The 13,553-nt window shown below is 44.2% G+C and overlaps 1 protein-coding gene across 1 annotated transcript in view; it reads left to right on the forward strand.

Annotated features, from left to right (window-relative positions):
• Window positions 1-13,553, forward strand: part of ADGRG4 (adhesion G protein-coupled receptor G4) — an 84,656-nt gene that overhangs the window by 24,227 nt on the left and 46,876 nt on the right. The window contains exons 5-10 of the mRNA XM_034649053.1: window positions 638-702; window positions 1,922-1,953; window positions 3,628-3,688; window positions 5,793-5,956; window positions 7,369-7,501; window positions 9,187-9,305. Coding sequence (XP_034504944.1) covers window positions 638-702; window positions 1,922-1,953; window positions 3,628-3,688; window positions 5,793-5,956; window positions 7,369-7,501; window positions 9,187-9,305 — 574 coding nt within the window. The remainder of the gene's footprint in view (window positions 1-637; window positions 703-1,921; window positions 1,954-3,627; window positions 3,689-5,792; window positions 5,957-7,368; window positions 7,502-9,186; window positions 9,306-13,553) is intronic.

The raw sequence follows: 13,553 nt of genomic DNA on the forward strand, positions 1-13,553 counted from the left end.
CATTTCTTTGCAAGCATATATGACATGATTATAAGTGCGTGAAAGTGGGCGGGCATATTTGTCCACTAGGTCTGCCATAACAGAATAGGAGGCGCTGGGGGGCTTCAACAACAGACATTTCGTTTCTCACAGTTGTGGAGGCTGGAAGTCCAAGATCAAGGTTTTGGCAGGATTGGTTTCTCCGGAGGCCTCTCTCCTTGGCTTGCAGAGGGACCAGCTTCTCTCTGTGTCCTCACATAGCACGTACATGCACACATCCCCCGAGAGAGAGAGGGAGAGAGAGAGAGAGAGAGAGAGAGAGAGAGAGAGAGATCTGGGATCTCTTTTGCTTCTTATAGGAACACCAGTCCTATCAAATTAGGGCTTCACCCTTATGACCATATTTAACCTTAATTGCCTCCTTTAAAGGCCCTCCTTCCAAATCTAGTCACATTAGGGGGTTCGGGCTTCAACATATGAATTTCGCGGGGTGGGGCACAATTCAACCCCAAAATAGAAAAACTGAGTGGAGCAGATGGAAATGTTGAACCAACCGAAATAATAAATGTAGCTTAATGATGACATTGTCTCTGGTAACTTTCCTGGATTAAGACAGAGGAGTGAGAATACTAAAACTGGTTTGTTTTATCTTTTACAGTTGAATTCTGTATTTCAGGACAGTGAGTTTGTTCTTGCTAATCTGGCTATTCAAGTCAAAACCAGGTATGTCACAGTCATCTGTTGTGGGTCAAAGGCAGTTTGAGGGATTCTGGGTATGTTCCTATCCAGAGGGGATTTCTTTTTCTTTTTTCTTTTCTTTCTTCTGTTTTTTTTTTGATAGCTTTGTTTTTTAATGTTTTTGTATTACATTATGTTAGTCACCATACAGTACACCCCCGGTTTCCGATGCAAGGCTCGATGATTCATTAGTTGCGCACAACACCCAGTGCACCATGCACCAGTTCTGTGCTTTCTTTTCTTTTCTTTTCTTTTCTTTTCTTTTCTTTTCTTTTCTTTTCTTTCTTTTTTTTTCTGTCTGAAATTTAGGGAGTGCATTTGGAGTTGAATCTTCCCTTCTGAGTATAGGTTCTCTTTGGAATAAGGAAGACATTTCTATCATCACTGTAGGGTGTAAAGCCAATGGGAGAACAAAACAGAAGGAAATAAATCCAGGAACCGGTAGAATTGGATTCAGTTACCTTTAATGCCCCTCTTAGCTTTAAAATGCTATGATTCTGTGACTTTGGGGGGAAAAAATCATTCCTTAAAGGGATGAAAGGCTAGGGATGGCCAATGGGGAAGATTTATAAAACCCTTTATTTTCCGATAATGCACTTTCAGGAGTTAGAAATTCCAAAGGGAACTTGAAATGTTTAAAGCGAGGAATGCTGACTAGTCTAAGACTTGCCTGGGGCACAAATTTGGAGAGGCGATTGCATTGCGACCAGCAGACATTGAATAGTATCAAGGAGCCCATGACAAAGAGAAGACGCGCCTTTCCGCACCCTCTCCAAGAACTCTGGTTCATACCTCTAAAATACGCCACGTACAGCTTTTCAGGCCAATACATACGGATTTAGCTTCTTCATTTTAATGACTGCATAAGATTCTTGCGCATGGGTGTGCCGTAGTGTGTTTACCCAATTACCTAGTGATGGACATTTCAATTATTTTCACTCTTGTAGGTATGTTTGTATGCACCCTTGCTGTACTATTATGGGATAGATTCCTGGAAGTGGGGTCGCTCAGTCAAAGACTTACCACCATTTTGGTACATAGATAATAACCAGGCTTTTGAGGTGTCCCCTCAGAGCCCTAGTATTTGAATTCCAAGCTGGGGTATTCTACTGCTCTGCCTCACAGCTGTCTTTCTCCTGAGCTTTTGTCCTAATGTATTGGGCACCATATTCATATATAGAATATTTTTATGCTTTTGTTACAGAGACACTTCTGAGGGAGAAATAACCATGGACCAAACTGTAGTAAGTAATTTTTCAAAATGAATCTACTTGTGACTCCTTCAATACCTAAGTAGATGTAAATAAAATAGTGCTTCCGCCCAAGTGAACATCAGGCAAAGCTCAACTGTGGTCATCGAGGGTCAAATTACATTACTTTCTTTGGCATCAGCCCAAGAACCCAGTAAGAAAACCATCTCTGTTGTTCTGAATTCCTGTGGGGCCGTTTTTTGGAGGCACATTTTGTGGGCTATGGGCGTGTGGAATGACTTGGGGATTGTAAATGGCAAATGGAATTTCTTCGTTGTAGACATCTTGGAAAGAAGCCTGGTTCTTCCAAGAATGACACAATTTTTGCAAGACTGGCATTCACATAATAAACCCACCCTTTATCTGTATAGATTTGAAATCAGGGTATGACAAAACTATCTCCCATCATCCTTACCCCAATGCTCAGTACTTACTCCAGTGCCTCCAAGCTTTACCATATTAGACTCTGAAAGGATCAGTAAGCACAGACCTTGGAAGGTATTTAAACATGAAAGAAATATTTTTTTAAAGATTTTATTTATTTATTTGACAGAGAAACAGCCAGCGAGAGAGGGAACACAAGCAGGGGGAGTGGGAGAGGAAGAAGGAGGCTCCCAGCGGAGGAGCCTGATGTGGGGCTCAATCCCAGATCACTGGGATCACGCCCTGAGCCGAAGGCAGATGCTTAACGACTGCGCTACCCAGGCGCCCCATGGGAGAAATATTTTGATTATACAAAGTACAATCAAGCCTACAGCGCCTTCCAAATTATCTGCCATCGTTTAAAATGCTTTCTGCTGGGGCGCCTGGGTGGCACAGCAGTTACGCGTCTGCCTTCGGCTCAGGGCGTGATCCCGGCGTTATGGGATCGAGCCCCACATCAGGCTCCTCCACTATGAGCCTGCTTCTTCCTCTCCCACTCCCCCTGCTTGTGTTCCCTCTCTTGCTGGCTGTCTCTATCTCTGTCAAATAAATAAATAAAATCTTTAAAAAAAATGCTTTCTGTAAAGAGTGGAATCTGAATTTCTTAATTTAATACATTATAGATAACATGACCTAAGTAAAATTCCTCTCAAATAATAGGTGTAAGAAGCCTTTTGGTGATGATGTGGTCCCCAGAATCAGGCTGCCTGCATTAGAACCCTCGTTCTTCCACTTCCTGGCTGGGAGACCTTGGACAGCCTAATTAAACTCTCTGTGCCTCAGTTTCCCCCTCTGTAGAATGGGGATGACAATATTAGCATCCCTCCCAGGGCTGTCGGAAAGATGGAATGGGATGATTTATGCCAAATGCTTAGCATAGGGCATAGTAAATGCTTGGTAATGTTTACTATTGTCATCACCATGTTAGGGTCCAGTCCAGAAAGCTCAGATTCTGGCCCCAATTCTGTGACTGGTCAGCTGTGTGATACTGGGCAGATTATTTAACTTCTCTGAGACTTAGCTTCCTCAACTAGGAAATGGGGTGATAATCCCTGCATTGCCCACACTACAGGGGTGATGTGAGGACTAGATGCATTGACTTTTTTGAGGGCGATTTGCAAATGGCAATGAGTTACATAAATGTAAAGCATAATTATGATTGCTGTTGTTGACAATAAGCCCTGTACTCAAATGTGACGTTTGTTGAACGATTTTAGTGACAATGTACTTTTGTTTTGCATTATTTTGGCACAGAGAGAAGAGCAAGGAATGGCTACAATTTCCCGTGTACCATCCAGGTAGGAGCTGAGTTTATTCATAGCTGGTACATTTAGTTCTGATTTTCCTTCCATTTAATTCTGTATTTGCAGCCCGTCGGTCAGAGTTGTCAGAAGGAGATCAAAGCACCCAGTGGTTATTTTACAGATGCTGTAATTGGGCTCTTGCCTTCATGAAATAAGTTGTTTCGGTTGGTCATGGCATAGCCTAGCAGCCTGCCTTCTGCCTCTTTGTAGTGAAGAGAAAATGGGGTCCAAAGTGGCCATAATTTGGGGATGGGGGAATAAAGTGTTTGTTGTCATCAAAAAAGTCCAGGAAATACTGAGCAGGGCAGTGGGAAAAAACCATGGAAAGCCGCCTTTGTCCTGTTCAGACTCGTGCTCTGGCTCCCCCCAGAACACTGGCTCTTGCTGCCCTGCTTGACGCAACTCAGAGAGGCTCATGGGAAGGTCGCTGCCATGTTCAGGGTGCTAAGAGTAAAGAGTCTGTTGCAGCAAAGGGAGAGGTTTAACGAAAGAGGGGTCCTCTTCAGACTGGCAAAATGAGAGCTGGGAAGAGATGGGCTCCACATGGAAGGGCGGGGCGAGCAGGGACTCCAGGGACTGTGGGTCAGTGGAGGGGAAGGCACGGCTTAGATTGGACAAAGAGAAATTTCGAGTTAACACAGGCACATCTAACTTTCAACAGCTGTAGGAAACATAGGAAATGTGTGCTTCCAAAAGATGAATTGGCAAATAGAAATGGGGAAAAGGTCTAGGTAAGCTTGTGACTTTTTTTTTTTTTTAAGATTTTATTTATTGGAGAGAGAAAGAGAGCCCTAGCAGGGGAAGAGGGGCAGAGGGAGAGGGAGAAGCTGAGCGGGGAGTCAGATGAGGGTCTTGATCCCAGGATCATGAGCTGAGCCAGTCAGCCACTTAACCAACTGACCCACCCAAGTGCCCCTAAGCTTAAAGACGCTCCGAAATGAAATAGCAAGGAAAATTAGAATGTTCTGAGGACCTTGCTCCGGAGGTTGAGGTCAAGCACTGCCCTCTTCGTTTGTAACATATCTTTGAGTGGACAGAATACTCTAGGGATGTACTAGGTATTTGTGACCTTGGCTAAGTCTCAGCTCCCTCATCTGTGGAATGGGGACCGTGATAGCTCTGCTCATGAGGCTGTTGTGAAGGTAACATGACTCAAAACACAAGGAACGAGGGGCGCCTGGGTGGCTGAGTCGTTAAGCGTCTGCCTTCGGCTCAGGTCATGATCCCAGGGTCCTGGGATCGAGCCCCGCATCGGGCTCCCTGCTCAGTGGGGAGCCTGCTTCTCCCTCTCCCCCTCCCCCTGCTGATGTTCCGTCTCTTGCTGTGTCTCTCTCTGTCCAATAAATAAAATCTTAAAAAAAACACACACACACGCAAGGAGCGAGAGTGCTACAAATGTTAGCTACTGTCACTACCATTATCTCCATTATTATTCTATTATAGAAATAGGCCTTTTACAGAGCACATCTTGAGAAACTGGCGTGTCTCTAAAGCATGTGCCATTTGCCTTCTTGCAGTAATGATGGGTAAATTGGAGACCAGAAGGATAAAAGGTTTTCTCCGAAGTTGTAAGTCCCAAGTACTCCATCTTCTCTATTAATTAGTATAAACTCCTAGAGAATCCATGGCTAGTTCATTTTATTTTATTTTATTTTGTTTTGTAAAGACTTATTTATTTGTTTGAGGGGGGGAGGAACAGAGGGCTTGAGCAGACTCCCCACTGAGTGCAGAGAGACTCAGGATTGATCGCGAGACCCTGAGATTGTGACCAGAGCCAAAACCAAGAGTCAGATGCTTAACTGCTTAACCGACTGAGCCACCCAGGCACCCCTAGTTGATTTTAATATAATGCAATGGTTGCTGACCGTTCTATTGAAAACAGGTTTTGAGTTGTTTGTTTTGCATATGAGAACATTTATCAGAAGGTTTCAATGTGCTATCTTCCACCATTTCTTAAGATTTGCCAGTTGATAGATGTAAAATGTCTGGTATTTATGGACTCCCAATTAAGTCATCTGGGTAGAATTTCAGCACCATAGGCCAGGTTGCACCCTGTTGGTCTAACTGCGACGTCGTTCTTTTTTGCTCTGCTTTTTAGCTATGTTTGTCATGCCATCCTGAAGGCCAGCTCTTCCTTAGCAGCCAAGGAATTGATCAGCAGGATCAAAAGTAAAATACATGGCAACTTCACCCATGGAAACTTCACCCAAGGTCAACTGACGTTATTTGTGAAGTCTGAACACGTTGTGGTGAAAAAACTAGGTAATTGGGGGGATGGGTACTCCACGCCACACGCGCATTCACTCCCTTTCCGAGAGAGCTCATATCGCATGCACAGTAAGACATCCTGAGTTTTGGGGGGAGAGGAGTTGTCTTCACGTTCCCTTCCACATCCTCAGCACTCACTTGCCCTGACAACCTTTCTAGCTGTAAGAGCTTATGAAAAACACAGAGGGGTTACCAGAGACCATCGGTCAGCTCTGGATGTCAGCAGTGGCCAGTCCATCCTCGGACTGGGAGGATTGGCTCTCTTGCATAATTACCCAGAGGCCTGGGGAGCTTCCTCATTCCACACAGTAACTGCCCAATAGATGCTTGCTAATTGATTGATTGATACAGCCAGGCTATTCATCTGGGAAAGGGATGTGGGAACAGCCCAGAATTTCTCTCACAGGCATCTCTTTCCTTTAATGGTAAAGAGAAAGGCTATTGGACCACTCTATCTCCTTGCCATGGCTGCCAGCTCTCTCACTTTTTCCCAGCGGACTGTGGTAAAAACATCGGGCTAAGCCAGAGAACACGCAGAGGCGTTAGAACACACAATCCTTGGCAACGAACTGATCGGGTAGCAGAGGGCAGGCTGTGATTGCAAGCGACAGTGAGATGGGAGGCAGAAAAGTGTAGAGCCACAAGCAGAGCCCACTATGCAAATGGCGCTGATGGCTGTCCTCAGAGGAAGCTGATTCTCCGGGCTCTCCACTTCTCCAGGCCACTCTGTCAACACGTGAAGGAAAGACTTCCGGAATCAGGGTCACGAACCCAGTGGGGGGTCAGTAGAAACTGGGAACTTATCACACACACTTAGCCCAGGTCCCTTCTCCCTTCATGTGACCACGCTTGGCAGCAAAACCTTGCCCTTGGCGCCACCCACAGAGCAGAGCTCCCATGTCTAATACTGACGATGGCAGATACATTGAGTTGACTAAAACCAAATCCACCCCAGAGTCCATTAGGAAGGGAGGAACCATCCAGAAGGAGAAGTCAACCTTTGGTTTCCTGTCACTGACAGTGAGGGTACTTCAGAAGGAGGGCAGTTGGCAGGTGAGGACTTCTGATTTTTTTGTTTGTGGCTTGAACTTCTTTCGAGGCAAATGTAACATTTTTAAAAACTGAGACAAAAAAAAAACCCTGTCCTGTCAACTTGTGGTTTTAAAGAAAACGACTAAGTGTGAGTTTTTCCCCGGAGGCTTATTAAAAAAAAAGAGAGAGAGAGAGAGAGAGAGACAGCATTTCATGTATTTTCAGTGAAGCCTGATTTAAATGGCCTGGTAGAAAAATTTTCCTCCTTTATTTGCTGGTGTTTACGTGTAGGGTAATAATGATGGGTCGTAATGGATGTTCATGACATTTGAAAGTGCCTTTTGCCCCTTCAAATGCATACATTTTCTCCATAGAGCCAGGAAGGTGCGAAGCCCAGGAAACAGTCTCTAAATACAAAGGGACCTATAAGTGGCTCTTAACGAACCCTACTGAAACAGCCCAAACCAGATGCATAAAAAACAGGCATGAAAACGCTACTAGAATCTGGTACGTATTGGCCAAGACCTAATTGCTGGTTCAGAGACTCAAACATCCGCTTAATGGGGGCCTTGCTTCCATCGTCCAACTGAGTGGGCCCCGCACCGTCCCCCTCTACCCTGTTCTGCCTTCTTCCACCCTTTGGACCTACTTCAGCATGCACAGGCAACATAAGGGCATTCTAGAAAAATGTTCAAGAAGACAAAAGAGAAGAAGTCACCCCTAATTCCACCACCTGAACACCGCTGGTTTTAGGTGGGCATATTTTTTCATCTCCCTGTTCCCTGTGTGCCTTTAAGTTTTATGTAGTTTCATGTAGTGGTAATCACTGTCCTCATCTCAATAATGAGATTTACCTTTTCACTCAATAGTTGATCAAACATTTTCCATGTTTTATGTTCTTCTTCTTAATGACCATTTCGAAAAATTGCCTCAGAAGCTACCTCGTTGATGGGCCATCATAATTTACTAAATCACCCTTCTATTGTTGCCTTATCATTTTCCTTCTTTAAATCATCAGTCCCTCTTCTCTGACTCTCTGCTGTTAATGGTTTGTGCCATTAACTTAAGTAGACATACCAGAAGGGCAGCGGGTTTTGACAGAGACTTAAAAGCTCCCTGTTGGAAGGCAACATCTTGGACTGGGTCCTACTCTCTTCGTCCATCTAATCAGTCAGCAAATCATGCTGGTTTTGTGATCACAATCAGAGCTTGTATGTAGCCTTTCCTTGCATCCCCACCGCCATGACCCCGGTGCAGACCCTTACTATCATCCCTTGTCTATTAGAGCAGGCTCCTTGCCTTCCCCCACTCTGGTTCCACATTGCCTCAAGACCCACAGGTTCCCTTTTACCACGTCTGCCAGCTGGAAAGGGCCATTTGCTGTTGTGGACCCCAATGGGTGCCTCCCTGTGACTCGTTTGCCACCTGTGCTATTGGCTCTGTTTTGGGGCGGGGAGGGGGCCCTTTCTCCATCTCTGTCCTTTTAGTGTCCAGCTCAGCTCAAAAGTGGGACAGAAGTTCTCCTTGCTCAGTGGTTTGATAGATTCAGTTTTGTTGGTACAGCTTTTTGTCTCATCTCTTGCCTAATAGATGTAGTTACATGTACAGACTCGAACCACCACGCGACAACAAGCTCCTCCAGGGACCGGACCCCACTCTGTTTGTCTGCACTACCTGTCAGCAGGCCTGGAACATCGTGGGTGCTCAATAAATGAACCAGCTCATTTGAAATGAACTGGATTGAATTGGATGAGGCATAGGGGAGGGTGGATGATGAGGGCGGATGAGCTCCAGAGGGTGCTGCGCTCATTGCCTTCAGGAAATGATGTGCGGAGCTAGGGACTGCATTCTACCGGGAATTTCCTCTTCAGATGGGGGTAAGAAGGGAAAGTGAGGGTAAGGAGCCATGTCCAGAGGGGCAACACCTCCACCTCGACTCTTGCTCTGCCGAACGTTGCCACGCTTCATTTCAGACTCTCTTGCCTTTTTCCACCTCCCGCATGGGGACCCTAACATTCCCTTGTTCCCCGAGAGCAAAGTGTTCTTCTATGCGGCTCCCGCCTTTGCTATCTCAGCCCAGAGGCTGGGAGTGGGCGGGGCGGGGGGGTGGGGCATGCCAGAGCTGCAGGGTGACTTTTCTGGCCTCATCCTCCAATGAGAAATTTTTTGTCCCTCCCTCCCCTCTTTTTCAGCTCAATCAGTATCAACACTGGCAAGTCTCAGTGGGAAAAACCAAAGTTGAAACAATGCCAACTGCTTCAAGGACTTCCTGATAAGATCATGGATCTTGCTAACATTACTATCAGTGATGGTAAGACTGTTGTGTACACATTAATGACATAATGGAATCTTGGTTGGTTCATCTGCTTGACCTGAGCTAAGAGGGTACAGGCAAGCCTCACGTAGGAAAACTACCCCACGATACAATTTCAGAAACCAGGTAGTTAATGTTGGTAGAGGTGGGAGTGGGGCATGCTAAGTTGGGACTGGCAAGGTTTTTTTGCTTTCTAGTGTTTTTTATTTTATAATTTTTGGCTAATTATTATTTTTCATTTCATTTTACTTTTTTAAAGATTTATTTATTTATTCAAGAAAGTGAGAACGAGCAGGAGGAATGGCAGAGGGAGAGGGAGAAGCAGGCTTCCCACTGAGCAGGGAGACTGATGTGGGGCTTGACCCCAGGATCCTGGGATCATGACCTGAGCTGAAGGCAGAGGCTTAACTGACTGAGCCACCCAGGCGCCCCATTATTTTTCATTTTAAAACAGTTTTAATGAGGGGGCGCCTGGGGGGCTCAGTTACTTAAAAGTCTAACTCTTGGTTTCGGCTCAGGTCATGAGATCGAGCCCACATCTGGCTCTGGGCTCAGTGGGGAGTCTGCTTAAGATTCTCTCTCTGCCTCGCCCTCTACCCCTCCACCTGCTTGCTCCCGCTCTCTCTCTCTCAAATAATAAATAAATAAATATTTACAAAAACAGTTTTGGGGCACCTGGGTGGCTCAGTCGGTTAAGCATCTGACTCTTGGTTTCAGCTTAGGTCGTGATCCCAGAGTTGTGGGACGGAGCCCTGCGTCGGGCTCTGCGCTCAGCTCGGAATCTGCTGGAGGTTCTTTCCCTCTTCCTCTGCCACTCTCCTGCTCTCTCTCTGTCTCTCTGTCAGATAAATAAATAACTAAATAAATAAAGTCTTCAAAAAGCCCAAACCGGTTTAATAGGTAATTCTTCACATAGTTCAATTTTGCAAAAACAAAAAGGTAATACAGTGAAACATCTTCCCACTGCTGACCCAGCCCTTCAGTAAATATCCACAGAGATATTTCATGTATCTATGAGGAAATTTACACACACACTCACACCATACAGATACATATACATATACATATATCTGCTGCCTCCCTCTTAGTACACAAAGTAGAGCGTGCTATCTGTGCTGCTCTGCACCTTGCCTTTTTCTTTTAACAATATATTGCGGAAATTATCATTTCAGTATATGAAGAGCTTCCTCATGCTTTTTATCACTGCATTGTATTATATGACATGGACATGCCACAATTTATTTCTTTAACCTATTTCCTGTGGGTGGGCATTTAAGCTGTTAATAACATTTTATTTTTACAAAACTGCGGTACTGGATATCGTACATATGTCATTTTGTGTAAGTGGGGTATACTTGAAGCATGAATTCCTAAGAGTAGAATTGTCAGGTGAGTCATACTTTTGATGGTGTCAAAATGCTCTCAGTAATGCTTGCTTACACCAGTTCATACTCCCACTTGCAAGGTAGGAAAGCACCTGTCTCAGGGTACCTTTATCAACGCGGCATGTGATCAGATTGTTGGATCTTCGGTGATTTGATAAGCAGAAATTGATATCTTGTTGTGGTTTTAAAATTTTCTTATGAAGATATTCACATAACATTTAACCCATTTAATGGGAATAATTCCATGGTTTCTAGCATATTCACTATATTGTGCAAGAGTCACCGCTAATTCCAGAACATTCTGATGTCTCCAAAGAGAAGCCCCATACACATTAGCAGGCACTCTCTTACCCCCCTCCCCACAGCCCCTGGAAACCTCCAATCTAATTTTGTTCTTCTTTTAATTTTATTTTATTGTAGTAAGAACACTTAACATGAGATCTATCTTCTTGGCAAATTTTTCAAGTACAATGTTGTATGGCTGACCTCCGGAACTTATTCATCTTGCTTAACTGAAACTTTATGCCTGTTGATTAGCAACTCGCTATTTCCCCTGCCCCAGCCCCTGGCAAGCACCATTCCACTCTCTGCTTTTTTGAGTGCGGCTGTGTTAGATTCCCTGTGTAAGTGAGATCATGCAGTATTTGTCTTTCTATGTCTGGCTTGTTTCACTTAGCATAACGTCCTCCAGGTTTATCCACGTTGTTGCAAAGGGCAGGATTTCCTTCTTTTTGAAGGTGAATAATATTCCAGTGTGTGTGTGTGTGTGTGTGTGTGTGTGTGTGTGTGTGTGTGATCTTCATCTCTAGATGGACACTTACATTATTTCCATATCTTGACTATTGTGAATAATGTTGTAATGAACATGTGAGTGCACATATCTCTTTGAGATAATGATTTTTAGTTCCTTTGGATATACATACACAAGTGAGACTCCTGGATCATAGGGTAGTTCTATTTTTAATTTGTGAGGAAACTCCATAGCATCTTCCACAAGGGGTGCACCAATTTACATTCCCACCCACAGTGTACCAGGGTACCCTTTTCTCCCCACCGTTGACAACACTCTGTTATCTTTTGATTTCTGATAATAGCCATCCTGACAGTTGTGAAGTGATATCTCATCGTGCTTTTGATTTCCATTTCCCTGATGATTACTGATGTTGAGAACATTTCATGTATCTATTGGCCTTTTTTATGACTTCTGAGAAATATTTATTTGAGTCCTTAGTCCATTTTTTAATCATGTTACCTGTTTGTTCATTATTGAGTAATAGAAATTCTTTAAAAAAAATTTTTTTAAAGTAAGCTACATGCCCAATGTGGGGTTTGAACTCATGATCCAGAGATCAAGAGTTGTGTGCTATACTGACTGAGCCAGCCAGGTGCCCCATGAGTTATAGAAATTCTTTGTGTATTTTGGAGATTAACTCCTTTTCAGACACATGGTTTGCAAATATTTTCTCCCATTCAGTAAGTTGTCTTTTCACTCTATTGATTGGTTATTTCCCTTGTTGTGAGAAACTTTATATTTGATGTAGTTGCACTTGTTTATTTTTGTTTCTGTTGCCTGTGCTTTTGGTGTCATATCCACGAAATCATTGCCAAGGTCAATGTCATGAAGATTTTCCATTATGTTCTCTTCTAGGAGCCTTTGAGTTTCAGGTTTTGCATTTAAGTCTTGAATAATTTTGAGTTGATTTTTGCGTATGGTGTAACAGGAGGGCCAGTTTAATTCGTTGGCATGTGAATTTTCAGTTTTCCCAACACCGTTTATGGAAGAGATTATCCTTTTCCCATTGTGTGTTCTTTGTACTCTTATTGGAGATCAGTTGATGGTGTATGTGTGCATTTGCTTCTGGGCTCTCTATTCTGTTCCATTGGTTTGTAGATCTGTCTTTATACCAGTACCATGCTGTTTTGATTACTGTAGCTTTGTATTATATTTTGATATCAAGGAGTGTGATGTCTTTGTTCTGCTTTCTCAGGATTGATTTGGCTGCTTGATTTGTGTGTGTGTGTGTGCGCGTGCATGTGTGCGTGGTTCCATATGAATTTTAGAATTGCTTTTTCTGTTTCTGTAAAAGGTACCATTGACTGGACTAGCTCAGTGAAGTCTGTTGTCCCTGCGGGGTACGTCTTCTGATGCTTCTCCTTCGAAGACGGAGCTTTGAGCTTGCTACACATTCTCCCTACCAGGGATGACTGTGAGAATGTTCTAGCTCAGTTCTCTATGTTTCTTTCTCGGATCTCCCTGCTGAGCTTCTCGATGGCGTGCCTCTCTCCATATCACACCCAGCTGTTCGCCTTCCAATTGCTACTTGATGGCTCTGTTGTTTCTGACAAAACCCTGGGGCATAAATTGCTTCATAGTCTGATCCCATTATAACCCATCCCCTTCGAGGGGCAGAGTATTGCCAGTCTTTGAGGCTTTCTCCCACCCTTCTCGGTGGAAAAAAATATCTGTCCTATGGGGCAAGAGTTTGGGAGATGGTGGGGTGACGAATGTGTCCTTCACAAGATGCTTCACAAGGGTTTTCCCTGTGGAGCAGGGGCTGTGCGTGAATCTGAGGGGAAGGGGGACTTAATGCTGGCACTCCGCTGCTGCCGTGGCCCAGGAGGGATCTTCCACAGACCCGAACCAGAAATGTGCAAACTTCTGATGTTCACTGGCTCTCAAATCCGCTCAGAATAGTTCTTCCACAAGGCAGAGCTATGTGAGATGGGTGAAGTTCCTAGCTCAAATGTCACAGCCTCTCACTGTACTAATCAAGTTTCCATAGATTTCGTTGATTAAATGCATCTCGGTTGGAAAATCTTTCATCAACCTCCAGACCCTTTGAATGGTTGTCTTTGCTAA

This window comes from Ailuropoda melanoleuca, chromosome X (genome assembly GCF_002007445.2).
Source record: "Ailuropoda melanoleuca isolate Jingjing chromosome X, ASM200744v2, whole genome shotgun sequence".
Classification (NCBI taxonomy): domain Eukaryota; kingdom Metazoa; phylum Chordata; class Mammalia; order Carnivora; family Ursidae; genus Ailuropoda; species Ailuropoda melanoleuca.